General features: G+C 40.7%; 1 protein-coding gene and 1 pseudogene across 1 annotated transcript in view; both read right to left on the reverse strand.

Annotated features, from left to right (window-relative positions):
- Positions 1–459: 459 nt before the first annotated feature.
- LOC122231006 (prostate and testis expressed protein 13-like) overlaps positions 460–20,946 on the reverse strand; it is a 43,110-nt gene continuing 22,623 nt past the window's right edge. The window contains exons 4-6 of the mRNA XM_042957760.1: positions 2,746–2,769; positions 2,259–2,399; positions 460–1,941 (exon numbers count right to left, since the gene is read on the reverse strand). Coding sequence (XP_042813694.1) covers positions 1,751–1,941; positions 2,259–2,399; positions 2,746–2,769 — 356 coding nt within the window. The 3' untranslated portion in view covers positions 460–1,750. The remainder of the gene's footprint in view (positions 1,942–2,258; positions 2,400–2,745; positions 2,770–20,946) is intronic.
- On the reverse strand, positions 14,301–15,651 carry LOC122231005 (annotated as a pseudogene).

Here is a 20,946-nt window from a genome sequence, read left to right on the forward strand (position 1 = left end):
CTTGGTCTGCTACTTTGAGTTGCATGTTTAATTAATTTCTTACTTTTAAAATTTTATGTGTGTTTAATGCTATGAATTTTCCTCTGATAAATGCTACTGCTGTATACCATAGTTTTGGATATATCATGTTTTCTGTTAAGAAATTCTGCATTTTTGTGTGTGCGTCCTGGATTTTCCTTTCAATATAAGAGTTGCTTAATAACATGTTTCTATATTTCCAGGCGGTGACACATTTTTGGTCTTGTTTTCAGCTTCCACTTTATTGCGTGTGGTAAGTGAATATTGTTATATTATTTCTATTTCTTGGAATTTGAGTATTTCTTTGAGGACTTGCAAAGATTTCCCAAGTTTAGATATTTGAAAGAACTCATCAGACTTCATAGAACATACATATTCTCTAAGAACATACTTAGCATACTGAATACAGATTTTATTTAAAGACAAAGGATACAGTGCAGCAAAAAAAAGAGAGGGCAGACAAACTTTAGGGAAATCTGGGAGACATTCCATGTGCAAGCTCCCAGGACTCATCATTTACATACATACAGATTGCCCTCTGTCACTGGATTGAACAATCACAATTTATGTGAGGGATCTCAGCTTCAGGAGTACTTTAAACAGAAGTTCTTAATGAGGGTGCATGTGGTTGGTAGGGTGGGGTGTGGTTATAATGCCTCTCTGACCATGTGATCAAGCCATGTTGGGAAACAGTTTATTTATATCAGCAAATAAAATGACACTGGGAGTCACCGGGGGAGTTTCAGACTTTAAAGAGAACAACATAAATGTATTTTTATCCTGGCCAAAAGTCCAAGCATCTACTGAGAAAAATATAGCCTTTTACAGTTCATATGTAAATCAACTCTATCCTCCAAAGGGCTAATATATGTGACCAATCTTTGTGAATGTTCCATGGGCACTCTATTATCTGAGTTCAGGATTAGATGTAGGTTTATAAGATCCACCTTAATAATGGTATTATATATGTGTTTAATCTCCTTGCTAATTATTTACCCACATGATCTGGTGATTAGCATGCATTCTTTTTCTCATCATAACTCCTATAATTTCTATAGAAGAGTTGTTACCAAAAGTCATGGCTGTGGTATTGGCTGCCTCAATTTTAATAATTTATATCTTTATTGTAGATTAGCGGCTTTAACAACATGAAGTATATATTCTCTCTTTTGATGATCTGGAGCATAAAATATAGGCTCATGATCCATATTAATTTTTAATATATATTTTCCCATGCATTTATATTTGCACATTTTTAATTGCTTTGATTTGGCCATATTTCTGAAAGGCAGCTATGCTCACCACTATACCACCAACGCTGACTATTTGGCCATATTTCTGAAACATCATAGAGTTGGATTTTGCTCTGTTTACCAAACTAAAATCTTTTTTTTAATTAATTTGGCTGATATGTTTAGTCAGTGCAGTCATGTTGTTTTATGGTGCGTGTGTTTGTGTGTATCTTTTCTACTTTATGGTCTGTTTCCATTTATACTATCTCTTTTTTTCTCTCTCTTTTTTGTTTGTTTGTTTGTTTGTTTGTTTATTTATGTAATCTCTACACACAACGTGGGTTTGAACTCATAACCCAAAATCCAGAGCCCCATGTTCTTCTGACTAAGCCAGCCCCTATATTATCTCTTTTTCTAGTTCAGGGGGAGAGTATTATTTAAGAAGATGTGTATTCCCATATAGTTTAAAAATCTTAAGCACATGTTTATCTTGATTTACCTCATGACTTTTCAACCATCAAATCTATCCCTTTTCCAAATTTCACTGTAGTGTCCATATTTATGTTGCCATTATTACACAAGTCAGCATGATTGCAGCAAAATGTTTCTCTCAGTAAGTCATGGTATACTTGGAACATTCCCTCTTCACAAGGATTACAAGACAGTTTTGTATATCGGTACAGATATCTCCCTAAAGAGAGAAGAAAAGTAAAGGTAATTGCCTTACTTAATCACACTGTTTCCCTGGCAATGATGGCTCTCAAAAATCTCATTGGTTTTCTGTAGCCACGGATGAGCCCCAAACTGTGCCTGCATCTCATCTCGGTCTCTCTAGACAGGATCAGGCAAAAGACATCTGCCTCCCACACAGGCTCCACCCGAGGTTGGGGTATGGAGAATTCCATTTTCCCAGCCTCTCTCATGGTCCCTGTTCCCTCCACACCTTGACCTCAAGGAAGGTGGGCACCACTGGTAATTGTCTTGTGTCTCTCTCTACCTCTTACTTACCTGTAATTTTATCATTATAGTAATAGTGATCTATGGTACAACTCCTGTTATATATCATTAGATTGAACTTCCAGCACTTTTTCAAGTGAGTGAGGCATTTGAATCCATCAAAGAAGTCACAGTGATAGCAAAACCGAATCCCTAAAGAGAGAAAAGATTTAAAGCAGAGCTCTAGGGAAAGTAATTCTGCTACCTCTCCTGTCAACATTTACACTGGTGAGGTATAGATGTCAAAGAAGGAAGCTGACACCCTTCCCAACTTCTGCCAGGGGTCCTTACTCCCCTGAGTGGGTGACAGCTATGACTCCAAGGATTCAAGACTCCTCTCCCCTTCACCGAAGTCTGGGGGCATAAAGAAGACATTAGAGCACTGAGTGCAGAGAGTGGAATATAGTCAGGGAGGGTAGAAAATCTGTGAAAAAATCAGGAATGTCCCCTCTCATTGTGCCATTATTTATCCAAAAACTGCAAACCAACTACACCATACCTTTTGATGTCAGGACTCTGTCTCCTATGAGGAGAAGAAGAAAAATTCTCTATCAGCCATTTTACAGTAGCTCAAAAGTCAAGTTGAGAAACCACCTCGGTTTCCTCCCCATATAGCCTCTCACCACCCATCACTGCCTCCCTCACAGGTTTTACCTTCATCCATGAAGAGCACTGTGAATATGCCCAGCAGAAGCAACTGGAACATCCCGGGGCCCATTCCTAAGATGGTCCCAGTGAGATGTCCCAGCTTTATTTATTCCCATCACTTGCCCTCAGGCATCCCACTAGATCACATGATTTCAGATCAAGCCACCTGAATCCTCTCTACAACGTTCCCAGGAGACGGTACATCCTGTCTGCATTTGCATTTCTCCAGATACTTGGAACTCAGCCCACCCAGACAGCTCACTTCACTTTAGTAGATCTAGTATAAGGAACTGATTAACGTTGGTGTAGAATCTCTCTCCCTAGTACCTCTTCACTTCGCTTGTCGTTTTATTCGTTGGCCTACACGGAGCATGTCTAAGCCCAAGTTCCAGGACAGCCTTTCACATGTAGCAAATCTGGGGGCCCTGAGCCTTGCGAGGGAGTGGCTCAGTCCCTTTCAGGTACCATAACCATCCAGACACTGGCCTCAGCATGACCTCCAGTGGTACTCCCTCCCTCCCTCCCTCTCAAAGCGAGTCGTCACTGCCACCAGGATACTCCAGATGTGGTCTGACCGCCCAGCGTTAACACCCCTCTGAGAGATGGATGGGGCAGCACAAGAAAGGGGGATGCAGAGGTGAAGATGATCAGTTTCCCTTCAGCTTTATTCACTAATTTGTTCAAGGGAGACAAAGACCGGAAACGATTCCAGTGGGGAGACGTACACTGGGGATTATGGGGAGAGAGGAAGACATATTTGGATTAGTCACTGGAAAGGGGACAGAGGGGGGAAGGGAGCAGGGAGGGCTGGAAATGAGCTTTCCCATCAGTCCCCTGCCTTTGCCTCACTTCCTCCAGATGGTGCCACACATTTGTGCCTCCCTCCTTCATCTACTAAGTGTCACTTTATCACCGAGGCTTTCCAATGTACACACATGTAAATAGGAAATATTTGTATATACGTGCAAAACTCCCTTTCCACGCTTGCCACGTCCCTTTCCCGTTTTCTCCGGCATGCTCAAGCCGCTTTGTCATTCTAAGACTTTCCTTATTTATGTTTTCTTGCCTCTTTCCCCTCTCAAGAACGAAAGCGCCCTGAATGCAAGATTTCCCTGTGTTGCGTTTGCTGCTTTCTCCTCAGCACTGGGATGCCTTGCAATTATCAGATAGGCAAGACTATCTGATGAAAAAGTGAATGCATCGTTGGTGTGGTTAACCTGAGACACGAGGGAACGGTGAAAAGCCCCTAGAACCAAGTTGCGGGATGACCTGTGGTTGGTGATCACCACAGAGAAGACAGGCGATGGCAACGGCAGATTCCCCTGTCTTGGGGACAGAGTGAGTGTGGGGCCCACTTATCTGAGTGGACTTATTCCCAGAGCCAGACACATGCTATTCCCAAGTACGATCCCTCACATAATCTTCGCCAGGAGGGTACTCCCTGTACATCTAGGATGGAGGCCCAAGGGTGCTACCTACCTGCTACGTGACCTTAAACAAGTTACTCATTTCTTTGGGATCTGGGACCTCACGGGTGAAATCAAGGGCTGTCAGAGGTATATCAGCTGTAGTTATTAGGACTTAATAAATTCACATATGATAATGGTCAGTAAGACCCTACTTGGTGGCAAACATTCTTGATTTCTTTGACTTCTCTGAACAACCACATAGCTTAGAAATAATTGACCTCATCTTCAAGTGTGCTTGAAGCCCAAGTACACTTAGAGATGAAGTATTATTCCCCAGGGAACAAGGTTGGACCCGGTGAGCATATCCTTCCATTACATCATGCTGTTTCTTTCTTTTACAATCCGAGAAGGGTTGTACATGATACGTACGAGATTCTGGTTTCTTATTGTGAAAATTGTGACTTTATCAGTGTACCTGTCTTCCCTGTTGAATGTGAGGCCCAGAAATGGTGGGAGATTCAGGAGCCGGTGCCCTGGTAAATCCCTTTAAATGGGCTAACACCTGAGTTGCCTTCTAGACTCAGCCAGAAGCTTTGGCTAGCTGCTTAGCCTTTCAACACTTCTGTCCTCAGGATCTTAGTGTGTGCCTCCGACAGACCTTGGACACCCGTGGCCACTTCTCCCTCCCACAGAGAGAGAGGATGTGCTGTCCGGGCATTCTTTCCTCCCCGCCTCCATATCTGAGCCCCCAGAACTAGGTTCCCAGCCCTCCCCTGGGGCCTCTCCTAGGGCTGAGGGTCTGAACCTTCTCCCCTCCACCCCTGGCTCCTATTCAAAGCCTTTCCAGCCTGCTGCCCCTTCCTAGATGGGTGGTTGAAGGACTCGCTGTCCTGCTCTTTGTTGCTCCCGCCCTCCCAGAGGCTCAACCTGTACCCACGTCCTATCTCTGCAGACAGAGGAGAAGGTAATGGACTTGAGGCCACATCTGGCTCCTTTGTAGTCAGCCCGTGGTTGGGCTCACTTTGTCCCTGCAGGAGGGCAGCGAAAGGGCAAAGGATACAGGGAAAAAGAAAATAAAAGCAGAACACCACCCCACTCACACAGAGAAAGTTCCCTGCATAGAGCAATATCCCCTTCAACCATTTCTGCCAACCTCAGACAAGCACTTTCCCTGGCCCTGCTCAGCAGGGAACACACCTGAGGGTGGGATCATCTGGTCCCAGGTGAGTCCACGACAAGAGGGAGCCTTGCTTTATTACAGGACTCCATCTGAGCCCCACACACCCAGAAAAAAGGACATGTGTGACGGAGGTCCAGGCACGTTTCTCCTCCATGACCATTTCCCTTGCACGCAGTGCAAACCTGCCTCACTGCCGGGCCAGCAGGGGACATGGGGTCTGGCTGACTCGTTCTCCTGGCTGGCCCTTCACCCAGGCCTGCCTCAGAACCGCACTCCCTCTAGTAGCTGGACCCACCCCACATCACTGCCCTGCATGCCTGGGTCTCACTCCAGAAACCCTTGCCGTCCCCCCATACTCAACCCAAAGCAGCCCCACTTCCCTCCTTTCACTGTCCTTCAGACTTTCTCGCTGTGGGCAGCCTTGAAGGTACCGTTTTCCCCAGTGGGTCAAATGGAGGAGTTGGGCATGGAAGCAATAGAGCCCCATGTCTTTATTTTACGCCTAAGAAACAGGACTGAATTGCAATTTCCCCGCAGTGTGAAGACAGAGGGAGATCCTGATCTGGGTGCTCTCAGCTGTCAGGTCAGGGATCATGTCTGATCGGTGCTAACAGAGCAAGAAACGGGAATTCAGGGTCAGACATGGATTCTGGGTCACCACTTCCCATCGATTCGGCTCCTACCACATGCCCTGCTTTGGAGCTTAACTCATCTAACCGAGTTGACAGCGGATGGATTGTGGGGAGGCCAGGAGTGACAATGGACTTCTTCAAGAGGACTCCTCCTCAAAAGCCCCTATTTCCCGAGGCTTTTCTTACACTGAGTCAGCAGGATCTCAGTCTCTAAGGCAGTGAGGGCTTTGCCCTGAAGTCCTGTTCCATTGCCCCAGCCCACTGCCTAACAGCCCCCTGTTCCAGTTGTTGCCCACCCCGTTTTGGAGTGATGAGTACGGGATGGAAGGCTGCTGCAAGCCACCCCTGACAGCAGTTCTTGCCCAACTTCCAGGACTGTGGTCACAGTAAATGCTCATGTGCTTTCTTTTTTTTTTTTTTTTTTCTTTTTCAAAATGTAAGTTAAGTTCTAATTCGTTAACATATAGTGTAATATTGGTTTCAGGTGTAGAATTTAGTGATTCATCACTTACATATAATACCCAAGTGTCAACATAACAAGTGCCCTCCTTAATACCCATTACCTATTTAGTGTGCTTCCCTCGACAGGCTGCTAGGACATTGACCAGTCAGTCTGGAGAAGAGGGACTAGAAGTTATAGTGCTCCCGAGTTATTCTGCTCGGGAGCAGTATAACTTCTGCCTGTTCTCATCTACCCAAGAAAACCCTGGTGTGCAGGAGAGTGAGAATATTGACCTAGGTTCACACAAATTTGTTAGAAAGTTATACTGGGAAAACTTGGACCCACCACTGTGCAGCATAATTCTATGAAATTCACTATTTCTATTTCCCAAGCAAAAGTGAACAGAATGTTCTGTCATATATGTTCCCCCAATGCCAAAGCACAAGAACATAACTGAGGTAAGATAATGGAAGACTTGGGTGTGTGGGAATCTCAGGAGTCACACACATCCCCCTAGCCTGAGTAGGTGTCAGATGCATCAGCCAACAGACTACTCTCAGAGGTCACCTGTCCAAAGAGGGCCATAGCCCAGGCGCTGCAGCTGAGGCTCTAGCATGGCAAGGAGACAAAGCTGGCAGTGGGGTTAGTGCAGGAGTGACCTGCTAAAGGTTAACTATCTTTAAGGCTTAGAGTCATCTTGTCTGGGAGTAAGCAGGAAGAGAAGATCAAGAACAATTTCTTCTAGAATGGCCTTTGAAGTCAGAGACTCCGGTTCAGAACAGACTGGTTTCTCTCGGATGAGTGAGCAGCAAGAAAATTAAATGAATTCCAATTTACCAAAAACAAGGGGAGATCTGGAGTTCTAAAAGCCAGGGTGACCAAAAATTGAAGGAATATCTAAAGGATTGTGTAAAATCTCTAAATGAATCTCAGCTGAAACGTTCTGGGGATGTTCTCCTTGTATCTCTTCCCCCATCTCCAGACCTCCCCTCTCATTGTGATTTTCTGAGCATCTCCAAGTGCTTTTCTAGATCCCAAAGTCCTAGGCACAAGTAGTTTCTTCTAGAAAAGGGCATAAAGAGCCTGGTTCAGGATTATCAGAAGGGACTCTATTCCCAGACCAAGCCCAGAGTCAGGCACAGCTTCCAGGATTTTGAATGCTGAGTCAATTCTACCACTCTCCCCTTGCTTTCCCAAAGGCCTGACCCTGGGTCTCCCAGATCTCCCTATTTGCCCCTATTTTGTCTTTGAAAGATAAAATTCAACTCCTCAACCCTTCCCACAATGACTGACTACATGAGAACATCCAAGTCAGAGAAAGACTGAACACAGAGGGGCATAATTCTTAAATGCTGCAATTATGGCATCTAAAATACCAAGCTTTGTGCAATGCTCACCTTCCAGGGTCTCACTCAGTGGTACCACTGCACCTTTGTTTTGTCTCCTTGCCTGTACTTCCCTGACCTTTCTTTCTTGACAGGGACTTTTCTAAGTAATATGTGTATTCCCACTGAAACCAGGGTGCAGCAAGGGTGAGGTTAACAATAGTTTCTTCTCTGCTTACCTGGCTGCCAAAGAGGAGGACTTCTGGACCACAAATGTTTCCTGTTACTACAAACAACACGTTCTGCCCTAGGGCACAGAGACCATTTAAGAATCAAAAACTGCTTCTTCTTTGGACAGCCAAGCTCCATAAATTTAAAGCAGCTGCTTTAGAAGCTGTTGTTTGCATAAGAAAGGTCGGATCGTCCCATAACCATTGTGAGTCACAAATTTTTATATAAATTGAAAAAGCAGCTCCTACATCTACCTTTTTGATTTGGGAGATGAGAGTGATGATCTATCTTTCTGTGTTCCCTCTTTGAAAGAGAATATCAAGAATATCCAGTCTTGGAACACCTGGGTAGCTAAGTCAGTTTTGCATCTGACTTTGACTCAGGTCACGATCTCACAGTGTGAGAGTTTGAGCCCTGCATTGAACTCTCTGCTGTCAGCACAGAGCCCGCTTCGGATCCTCGCTGTTCCTCCCCCTCTTTGCCCCTCCCCCACTCTCTCTCTCTCAAAAATAAACAAACATTTTTTAAAAAGAATATCCAGTCTTAAAATGTGGTTCTAAAAACAGCAGTTTCAGGATTTCAGCCAGGTCTTTTGGTAGCCATTGGTTGGCAATCGAGCACCAGATACTCTGTTGCTTGAAAAAGATAGTAAGATCCATGGCCTCGTTTTTCTGTTCATCAGGATGTGTGTGCATGTGTGTACATACATGTGTGTGTGCAGGTGCATGCATACCATTATTTTCCTGCTGAATGACTGAGAAGACTGAGGAGGAAATATACACCTCATGCTGATGAGCAGTCTTAAAGGGGAAGCAACTTGGCACAGAAACACCACCTAGGACCGGTTCCATGGGTGCAGAGACCCAAACCCCTCTTGAATGGCATGCCAGTGGTAAAGACCTCTGGACCACAGACTGCTTCTATCGTTCTCCTCTAGATTACAGAGGATCTTTTCCTTAAATACGATCCCTATGGCTACCTGAATAATTCACTTTGGGGGAAACAACCTGTAGATTATTATATGTCAGGATATATACTAGTGTGGAGAAAGTAGATCTGCTGCTGATGGCAGGAAGTAGGGCACCTGAGGATACCTGTTCTAAAGGGGGGGGATTTATACTATGGAGGATTTAAGAAAGGTATGAACCTGAAGACAGACAACCGTAGTCAGGAATTGGGTTGTGCCCATGAAGGCCCCACTGGTAACGGATTTTCCTTTGTGTTTGTGTTACATCCCTTGAACCATGAGAATAGGCATAGCCTGTGTACAGGTGAAAATTTTTGTTCCCCTTGTCAAACAAACCTTCTCAACTATCATAACATTCTTAAGTTTCAAACATCCATACACCCCTTTACTGTGGTATTACTAGGAATAAATGAATGGCACAGAAGTGCAGCCCCCCCACTTCTATGCCTCAGCTGAGCCATGAACCATGACAGCAGCATCTTCTCAGTTGAGCATTATGCTTCAGACCACCTGGGTTCGAATCCCCGGTCTGTCTTTTACTAATGATGCAATCATGCCCAAGTTGGCTAATGTTTCTGTGCCTTCCTTTTCTTATTAAGAAAGATAATTACACGAATTACAGTATAAATTCATACTAATAACTGGGTTAATTTAAAAAATAATTATATTCACCTCATAGGGATTTTGTGACAATGAAATTTGATGATGCACGTAAATAGTGTCTACTACAAGAAAATGCTCATTAGATGCTTATGATTATGATTAGTATAGCTGACGCTTGAACAACGTGGAGGTTAGCAGCACCAACGCCCTGCTCAATCAAAAGTATGCATGTAACTTTGACTTCCCCAAAACTTAACTACTAATAACCTACTGTTGATTGAAAGCTTGACCAATACGCGTTTTGTATGTTACAAGCATTATACTGTATTCTTACAATAAAGTAAGCTGGAGAAAAGAAAATGTTATTAAGAAACTCATAAGGAAGACAAAACACATTTATAGTACTATAGGAATACTTATTTTAAAAAGTCTGCATATAAGTACAGTTCAAACCTATGTTGTTCAAGGGTCAACTATACAGCCAAAGAATTCCAGGAAGTGGCTAAGATGTCGTTGAATAAGAGTTCCAGTGGAGGTGAAGCGAACGTGGAACATCAGCTACCGCATTTAACTGGCATAGAAGTGAATATGATAACACAAATCCCTTTTACTCTCAAATAAACTTGCAGCAGAAGCCCTCTGAAGGGGCATTTACAAGGAGCACAGACTCAAAGCCCAGAGAGATGTTTGAATCGCTCCTGGATCAAGCTACTGAAGTGGTCAGGCCTGAGGCAGAGGGGCAGCTGAGAGTGAGAGAAAGCCTCTGAGACCTGGATTAGACGCTGCCTATGATTTCAAAGCGACTGATGACAATCCTTTTTTTCTCTCCTGAAAATAACATTTTTTTAAATGTAAATTTTAGTTAATCAGCATACAGTGCAATATTGGTTTCAGGAGTATAATTCGGTGATTCATCACTTACATAAAACACTCAGTGCTCATCACAACAAGTGCCCTCCTAACACCCATCACCAATAGCCCTGGGGTGAGTTTTTGGTCTTACAAATAGTTACAGATATCGACATGTTCAATTTCTGACCACTTATCTGAGAGAGAGAAAAAATCCCCTGTGTAGTTATTGAGGTTAGAGAAAAGGTAGAGGAGGCAGAGGAGAGGGCCACACAGCATAGCACTGGAGAAAGTAATGGCTGATGGTTATGACAGTAAAATATTATTATGGAAATTTAGATGTCTCATGAAGTGCTCTGATAATTTGTTAATTTGAGGAGAAAGAGAGAAGAGATAGGACATTGACTTGGAGGAGAATATATAAGGCTTAGAGTTGACATCACAGTCTTAAGCTTAGCTTTCTTTTTTATCTTATTTTTTTATTTTATTTTTTTTCATCATGGTAAGTGTACTCTTCAGTCCTATTCACCTATTTCACCCATCCCTCCACCCACCTCCCTTCTGGTAACCATCAGTTGGTTCTCTATAGTTAAGAGTCTGTTTCTTGGTTTCTCTTTTTCCTTTGCATGTTTGTTTCTTAAATTCCATATGAGTGAAATCATATGGTATTTGTCTTTTTCTGACTTCTTTTGCTTAGCATTATATTCTATCCATGTCATCACAAATGACAAGATTCCATTCTCTTTTATGACTGAATAATATGCCATTGTATACATGTGTATGTTGTGTATGTGTGTGTGTGTGTATATATATACAACACATCCTCCTTATCCATTCATCAATTGATGCATACTTAGGCTGCTTGCTTACCTTGGCTATTGTAAATAATGCTGCAATAAACATAGGGGTATGTATATCCTTTTGAATTAGTGTTTTTGTATTTTTTGGGTAAATACCCAGTAGTGCAATTACTGGATCATAGGGTATTTACAATTTTGAGGAACCTCCATATGTTGTCTTCCACAGTGGCTGCACCAGTTTGCAAGAGGGTTCCTTTTTCTCCACATCCTCACAAACACTTGTTGTTACTTGTGTTTTTTATTTTTACCATTCTAACAGATGTAAGATGATTATCTCTTTGCAGTTTTCATTTGCATTTCCCTCATGATGGATGATGCTCAGCATCTTTTCATGTGTCCACTGGCCATCTGTATATCTTCTTTGGACAAATGTCTGTTCATGTCTTCTGCCCATTTTTTAAATGGATTATTCATTTTGGGGGTATTAACTTGTATCAGTTCTTTATTTATTTTGGATACCAATCCTTTAGCAGATATGCCGTTTGCAAATATCTTCTTCCGTTCAGTAGGTTGCCTTTTAGTTTTGTGGATTATTTCCCTCACTGTGCAGAAGCTTCTTATCTTGATGTAGTTCCAATAGTTTATTTTTGCTTTTATCTCCCTTTCATCAGGAGACACACCTACAAAAATGTTTCTATGGCCAATGTCAGAGAAATAACTGCCTGTGCTCTCTTCACGGATTTTTATGGTTTCAGGTCTCACATTTAGGTCTTTAATCCATTTTGAGTTTATTTTTGTGTATGGTGTAAGAAAGTGGTCTAGTTTCATTATTTTCCATGGGACTTTCCAGTTTTCTCAACACCATTTGTTGAGGAGACTATTTTTATTCATTGTATATTCATTCCTCGTTTGTCAAAGATTAACTGACCATATAATTATGGGTTTATTTATGGATTTTCTATTGCCCCATTGATCTATATAAGTATTTTTATGCCAGTACTATACTGTTTTAATTACTACCACTTTGTAATATAACTTGAAGTCTGAAATTGTGATCCCTCCAGTTTTGTTTTGTTTTTTTTCAAGACTGCTTTAGCTACTTGAGGTCTTTTATGGTTCCATACAAATTTTAGGACTGTTTATTCTAGTTCTGTGAAAAATCCTGTTGATATTTTGATAGGAAGTGCATTAAATCTGCAGATTGCTTTGGTTAGTACAGACATTTTAACACTATTTGTTCTTCCGATCCATGAGCATGGAATGTTTTTCCATTTCTTGGCATTGTCATGAATTTCTGTCATCAGTGTTTTATAGTTTCAGAGTATAGGTCTTTCATCTTGTTGGTTAAGTTTATTCCTAGATATATGATTGTTTTGGATGCAACTGTAAATGGGATTTTCTTAATTTCACTTTCTGCTGCTTCATCAGTAGTGTATAGGAATGCAAGAAATTTCTGTACATTGATTTTTGTATCCTGCAACTTTATTGAATACATTTATCAGTTCTAGTAAGTAGTTTTTTGGTGGATTTTTTAACATTTTCTATACATAGTATCACATCATATGCAAATAGCGATGGTTTTAGTTCTTCCTTACCAATTTGGAGGTCTTTTATTTCTTCATGTTGTCTCATAGCTGCAACTAGGATTTCTAGTACTAGGTTGAATATAAGTGTTGAAAGTGGACATCCTTGTCTTGTTCATGATCTTAGGGGAAAAGATCAGTTTTCACCATTGAGTATGATATTCACTGGGGTTTTTTCATATATGGCCTTTATTATGTTGAGTTATGTTCCCTCTAAACCTACCTAGTATAGGGTTTTTATCATGAATGGATGTTGTACTTTGTCAAATGTTTTTTTATGAAACCATTGAAATAATCATATGGTTTTTATTCTCTTATTGATGTGACATATCCTGTTGATTGTTTTGCAAATATTAAACCATACTTGTATCCCGGGAATAAATCCTATTTATCATTGTGTATGATTTTTTTAAATGTATTGTTGGATTTGGTTTGCTAATATTTTGTTGAGGATTTTTGCCTCTATATTCATGAAAGATATTGGCCTGTAGTTCTCTTTTTCTGTGGTGTCTTTATATGGTTTTGATATCAGGGTGATACTGGCCTCATAGAATGAATTTGGAAGTTTTCCTTCCTCTTCTATTTTTTTGGGGAATAGTTTGAGAACAGGTATTAACTCTTCTTTAAATGTTTGATAGAATTTGGCTGTGAAGCTCTCTGGTCCTGGACTTTTGTTTTTTGGGAAGTTTTTAAAATTACTGATTCAATTTCATTGCTGGTAATTGCTCTGTTCAAATTTTTCTTTCTTCCTGTTTTAGTTTTGTTAGGTTTCTAGGAACTTATCCATTTCTTCTAAGTTGTTCAATTTGTTGGCATATAGGTTTTCATAATCTGTTACAATTGTATTTCTGTAGTGTTGGTTATTTCTCCTCTGTCATTGGTGATTTTGCTTATTTGGATCTTGTTTGATGAGTGTGGCTAGAGATTTATCTATTGTGTTGATCTTTTCAAAGAACCAGCTCCTGGTTTCATTGATCTGTTCTATTATTACTATTATTTTTTTAGTTTTGGGTTTTCTTTTTCTCTTTCTAGCTCCTTTAGGTATAAATTATGTTGTTTATTTGAGATTTTTTATTTTTTTTAATTTTATTTTTTATTTTTAAAATTTACATCCAAATTAGTTAGCATATAGTGCAACAATGATTTCAGGAGTAGATCCCTTAGTGTCCCTTACCCATTTAGCCCATCCCCCTTCCCACAACCCCTCCCATAACCCTCAGTTTGTTCTCCATATTTTTTTTTGAGCTTTTATATTTTTTATTCTTCATTTAACTTTTAAAACACTACTATAGTTGAATATTAAAACAAAAACAATAATAGCAAGTAGTGAGCTATGATTATAGTCCTTCATTCATTCACTACTGCATATAAAATGCCAGCAGTGTTCTTCACTGGCCCCATTAAGAGGTCTGACACTGAACACCTCCCCTAGGATGATGTTCATCATCCTCATATGCTTCTCCATTGTAATGGCGCCTTCTTTCCTGATTTGGATCAAAGTCCACCAGTTCTACCTGGTCCATTTCATCAGTCTCTTCTACTTCCTTCCTCTCAGGTAGGCGCTTTTCCAGCAAAGACAGTTTATTAGGAGAGAGAAAGCCATTCTCAGGGAAGTTTACCTTAAATTCGATGATTAGGTGACCCTTTTCGTATGGTCTACGATAAATTGGCATGCCTTCATTCAGCACACACTTGATATCTCCATGCTTGACAATCTGACCTGGATGAGAGGTAATGACAATGGTTCTGTTGTCTAGAGTAGATTGGCTTTTGAAAGCCGCACAGTGCTTCAATCAGCTGTATGTCCATACACATGAAAAGATCCTCTCCTCGCCTAGTAAAAACAGCATGGTCCTTCTGATCTAAAACAATGATAATATCTCCTTGTTCCCGTCCAGGTTCTTGGTCTCCTTCACCATGGAATGTTATCTTCTTGCCATCTTTCATGCCTTTGTCAATATGAACTTCTAGAATCTTCTTTTCTTGAACTATCTTCCTTCCATTGCAGCTTTTACATCTATCTTTAGGACTGATCCGTTTCCCATGGCCCTGGCACTCCATGCACACAGATTGAATTTGCTGAACCATTCCAGGTCCTATCTGATGAATTCTTATTTGCATTCCAGTACCTCGGCAATTGGGACAACATTCTACCGCTCCTTTCTTACCACCTCGGCCTTCACATTTGTCGCAAATCACATTCTTTTGCAGAGCTAGTTTTCTTGTTGCACCATTATATAAATCTTCTAAGGTTACAGAGAGCTGATGCACAACATTTTTACCTCTCCTCTCTCTCTGCATCCTTCCTCCTCCTCCAAAAAACATATCAAAGATGTCCATGGGGGAGCCAAAACTACCACCTGCTCCACCTTCTTTAATTGCCTGTTCTCCTCCTTTGTCATATAATTCCCTTTTCTTCACATCAGAGAGCACTTCATAAGTTTGAGAAGTCTGTTTAAACTTCTCTCCTTCATTTGGATTCTTGTCAGGGTGGTACTTCAAAGCCAATTTCCTGTAAGCCTTTTTCAATTCTTCCTGGGTGGCATTGGGTTTGACCCCCAAAACATCATAGTAAGTAGTTTCTTTCACCATTTTCTACAGCCGGTGAGGGGGCCGAGGCCGGTGTGGGGGAGCAGGAAGGAGCGCGTTGCTGGGCGCAGCTCGGGCAGCCGCCGCTCCTCCGCTTTTCAGCGAGCGTTCTGGAAAGTTCCGCCCGGCGCGCCGCAGCCGTCGTCTTTTGTAGCCCTGTTCTCCATATTTATGAGTCTCTTCTGCTTTGTCCCCCTGCCTGTTTTTATATTATTTTTGTTTCCTTTCCCTTATGTTCATCTTTTTTTTCTCTTAAAGTCCTCATATGAGAGAAGTCATATGATTTTTGTTTTTCTCTGACTGACTAATTTCACTTAGCATAATACCCTCCAGTTCCATCCACGTAGTTGCAAATGGCAAGATTTCATTCTTTTTCATTGCCGAGTAATACTCCATTGTATATATATACCACATCTTCTTTATCCATTCACCCATTGATGGACATGTGGGCTCTTTTCATACTTTGGCTATTGTTGATAGTGCTGCTATAAACATGAGGGGTGCATATGTCCCTTCAAAATAGCACATCTGTATCCCTTGGATAAATGCCTAGTAGTGCAATTGCTGGGTCGTAGGGTAGTTATATTTTTAGTTTTTTTGAGGAAACTCCATACTGTTTTCCAGACTGGCTGCACCAGCTTGCATTCCAACCAGCAGTGTGAAAGGGATCCTCTTTCTCCCCATCCTTGCCAACATCTGTTGTTGTCTGAGTTGTTAATGTTAGCCATTCTGACAGGTGTAAGGTAGTATCTCATTGTGGTTTTGCTTTGTATTTCCCTGATGAGGAGTGATGAACATTTTTTCATGTGTCAGTTGGCCATCTGGATGTCTTCTTTGGAGAAGTGTCTATTCATGTCTTTTGCCCATTTATTCACTGGATTGTTTGTTTTTTGGGTGTTGAGTTTGATAAGTCCTTTATAGATTTTGGATACTAACCCTTTATCTGATATGTCATTTGCAAATATCTTCTCCCATTCTGTCGGTTGCCTTCTAGTTTTGCTGATTGTTTCCTTCGCTGTGCAGAAGAGTTTTATTTTCATGAGGTCCCAGTAGTTCATGTTTGCTTTGGTTTCCCTTGCTTCCGGAGACATGTTGAGTAAGAAGTTGCTGCGGCCAAGATCAAAGAGGTTTTTGCCTGCTTTATCCTTGAGGATTTTGATGGCTTCCTGTCTTACATTTAGGTCTTTCATCCATTTTGAGTTTATTTTTGTGTATAGTATAAGTGGTCCGGGTTCATTCTTCTGCATGTCGCTGTCCAGTTTTCCCAGCACCACTTGCTGAAGAGACTGTCTTGATTCCATTGGATATTCTTTCCTGCTTTGTCAAAGATTAGTTAGCCATACATTTGTGGGTCCATTTCTGGGTTCTCTATTCTGTTCCATTGATCTGAGTATCTGTTCTTGTGCCAGTACCATACTGTGTTGGTGATTACAGCTTTGTAATACAGCTTGAAGTCTGGGATTGTGATGCCTCCTGCTTTGGTTTTCTTTTTCAAGATTGCTTTGGCTATTCGGGGTCTTTTCTGGTTCCATACAAATTTTAGGATTATTTATTCTAGTTCTGTGAAGAATGCTGGTGTTACTTTGATAGGGATTGCATTGAATATGTAGATTGCTTTGGGTAGTATAGACAGTTTAACAACATTTGTTCTTCCTATCCAGGAGCATGGAATCTTTTTCCATTTTTTTGTGTCTTCTTCAATTTCTTTCATAAGCTTTCTATAGTTTTCAGTGTATAGATTTTTCACCTCTTTGGTTAGATTTATTCCTAGGTATTTTATGGTCTTTTGTGCAACTGTAAATGGGATCTATTCCTTGGTTTCTCTTTCTGTCACTTCATTGTTGGTGTATAGGAATGCACCCGATTTCTGTGTGTTGATTTTATATCCTGCAACTTTGCTGAATTCATGAATCAGTTCTAGCAGTTTTTTGGTGGAATCTTTTGGGTTTTCCATGTAAAGTATCATGTCATCTGCGAAGAGTGAAAGTTTGACCTCCTCCTGGCCAATTTGGGTGCCTTTTATTTCTTTGTGTTGTCTGATTGCAGAGGCTAAGACTTCCAATACTATGTTGAATAACAGTGGTGAGAGTGGACATCCCTGTCTTGTTCCTGATCTTACGGGGAAAGCTCTCAGTTTTTCCCCATTGAGGATGCTATTAGCATTGGGTCATTCATATATGGCTTTTCTCGAGGTATGCTCCTTCTAGCCCTACTTTCTTGAGGGTTTTTATCAAGAAAGGATGCTATATTCTGTCAGATGCTTTCTCTGAATCTATTGAGAGGATCATATGGTTCTTGTCCTTTCTTTTATTGATGTGATGAATCATGTCGTTTTGCGGATATTGAACCAGCCCTGCATCCCAGGTATAAATCCCGCTTGGTCATGGTGAATAATTTTTTTAATGTTTTGTTGGATCCGAGATTTTTTTTTTTTTTTTTTGCTTCTTGAGGTACGCTTGTCTTCCTATAAACTTCCTTCTTAGAACTACTTTTGTTGTATCCCCCAAATTTCGGACCATTGATTTTACTTGTTTCCATGTAACTTTTGATTTCTTGGTTAACCCATTCGTTGTTTTTTGTTTGTTTGTTTGTTTTAATTTTTTTTTCAACGTTTTTTATTTATTTTTGGGACAGAGAGAGACAGAGCATGAACGGGGGAGGGGCAGAGAGAGAGGGAGACACAGAATCGGAAACAGGCTCCAGGCTCCAAGCCATCAGCCCAGAGCCTGACGCGGGGCTCGAACCCACGGACCGCGAGATCGTGACCTGGCTGAAGTCGGACGCTTAACCGACTGCGCCACCCAGGCGCCCCAACCCATTCGTTGTTTAGTAGCATGTTATTTAACCTCCGTGTATTTGTGCTCTTTCCAGATTTTTTCTTGTGGTTAATTTCTAGTTTCAGAGCATTGTGGTCAGAAAAGATGCATAGTATGACTTTGATTTTCTTGAATTTGTTAAGGCTTGTTTTGTGACCTAATATGTGATCTATTCTGGAGAATGTTCTGTGTGCACTTGGAAAGAATGTGTATTCTGTTGTTTTAGGATGGAATGTTCTCAATATACCTGTTAAATCTATCTGGTCCAGTGTGTCATTCAAAGCCACTGTTTCCTTGTTGATTTCCTGTTTGTATGATCTGTCCATCAATGTAAGTGCAGTGTTCAAGTCTCCTACTATTATTATATTATTATCTATTCTTTCGTTTGTTTGTTAGTAACTGTTTTTATGTATTGGGGTGCTTTCACGTTGGGTGCATAAATATTTGTAATTGTTATATTCTCTTGTTGGATTGTCCCTTTTATTATTATACAGTGTCCCTCTTTGTCTCTTGTTACAGTCTTTGTTTTAATGTTTATTTTGTCTGATAAAAGTATTGCTACTCTGGCTTTCTCTTGACATCCATTTGTATGAAAAATGTTTCTCTAACCCCTCACTTCCAATATGCAGGTGCCTGTAGGTCTGAAATAAATCTCTTGTAAGCAGCCTATAGACAGGTCTTGTGTTTTGTTTTGTTTTGTTTTGTTTATCCATTCTGTCACCCTATGTCTTTTGGTTGGACCATTTGGTCCATTAACATTCAAACTAATTACTGATAGGTATGTACTTAGTGCTATTTAGTTACTTGTTCAGTGTTGTTGTTTTTTTCTATAGATTTTCTCTAATCCTTTCGCCCTTGTTCTCTTCTCATGATAAGTTGACTTTTTTAGTGATATACTTGGATTCCTTTCTCTTTATTCTTACGTATCTATTAGTGGGTTTTGATTTGTGGTTACCATTAGGCGTGTACTTAAGCTCTTCTGCATATAGCAGTTTATATTAAGTTGATGGTTACTTAACCATCTGTACTCTTAACCCATTCTGTACTCTTCTCCCTCCCACATTTTTTTTTTTTTTATTTTTAAAATTTTTTTTCAACGTTTTTTATTTATTTTTGGGACAGAGAGAGACAGAGCATGAACAGGGGAGGGGCAGAGAGAGAGGGAGATACAGAATCGGAAACAGGCTCCAGGCTCCGAGCCATCAGCCCAGAGCCTGACACGGGGCTCGAACTCACGGACCGCGAGATCGTGACCTGGCTGAAGTCGGACGCTTAACCGACTGAGCCACCCAGGCGCCCCCCACATTTTAAATATATGTCCTATATCTATAGATATTTACTTCCTTTTATTTTATGAATCTCTTGACTGATTTTTAGAGAAGTACTTGTTTTCACTGATTTTGTGTTTCTACTTTTCATACTCTTACGGTCTTTCCTTTCCACTCAAAGAGTCACTTTTAATATTTCTTGTAGGGCTGGTTTATTGGTCACAAACTCTAAAAGTTATTGTCTGAGAAACTCTTTATCTTTCTTTCTACTCTGAATGATAACCTTGCTGGATAGAGTATTCTTGGCTGCAGATTTTTCTCTCTCGGTGCTTTTGAATATATTATGCCACTCCCTTTGGCCTGAAAACTGTCTGCTGAAAAATCTACTGATAGCCTAATGGGGTTTTCCCATATGTAACTACTTCTTTTCTCTTGCTGCTTTAAAAATGTTTTTCTTTGCCATTACTTTCTGCTATTTTAATTATTATATGTCTTGGTGTAGACCTCCTTGGATTGAATTTCTGGGGGGAATCTCCGTGCCTCTTATTTCCTTTCCCAGATTAGTTTTCAGCTATTATTTCTTCAAATAAATTTTCTATTCCCTTTTCTCTCTCTTCTTCTTCTGAGACCCCTATAATGTGAATGTTACTATGTTTGATAGAATCACTGAGTTCCCTAAGAGTATTCTCAATTTGCATAATTTTCTTTCCTCTTCTTTGCTCAGCTTAGTTATTTTCCATTACTCTGTCTCAGAGATCATTAATTTGTTCCTCTGTTTCATTTAGTCTACTATTTATTCCATCAAGTGTATTATTTATTCATTTATTTTGAGGGAGAGAGAGAGAGAGAGAGAGAGTGCGTGCATAAGCAGGGGAGGGGGCAGAGAGAGAGGGAGAAAGAATCCTGCTTGTGGACTGCTTTTGGTGGTGACCATGGTGGCAAAGCATAAGCAGCAAAAGGAGAACCTAGGATAGCTTTCCTGAAGTGGGGCTTGAACTCACAAACTGTGAGATCATGACCTAAGCCCAAACCAAGAGTTGGATGCTTAACCGACTGAGTCACCCAAGTGCCCCCTTTATAAAAAAATTTTTGTTAAGTTTATTTATTTGTTTATGTTGAGAGAGCGAGAGCCTCAAGTGTATTTTAAATTTCATTTATTGTGTTCTTGATCTCTGATTGGTTCTTTTTTATATCTGTGTTAAGGGTCTCACAGATGTCTTCCACTCTTCTCCAGTCGAGTATCTTTATAACCATTATTTTAAATTCTCTTATCGGGCATATTACTTATGTCCATTTCGCTTAGGTCTCTCGCTGTGGTTTGCTCCTATTCTTTCATTTGGGACATATTTCTCTGTCTC

The sequence above is a fragment of the Panthera tigris genome, chromosome D1 (genome assembly GCF_018350195.1).
Source record: "Panthera tigris isolate Pti1 chromosome D1, P.tigris_Pti1_mat1.1, whole genome shotgun sequence".
In the NCBI taxonomy this organism is placed as follows: Eukaryota; Metazoa; Chordata; class Mammalia; order Carnivora; family Felidae; genus Panthera; species Panthera tigris.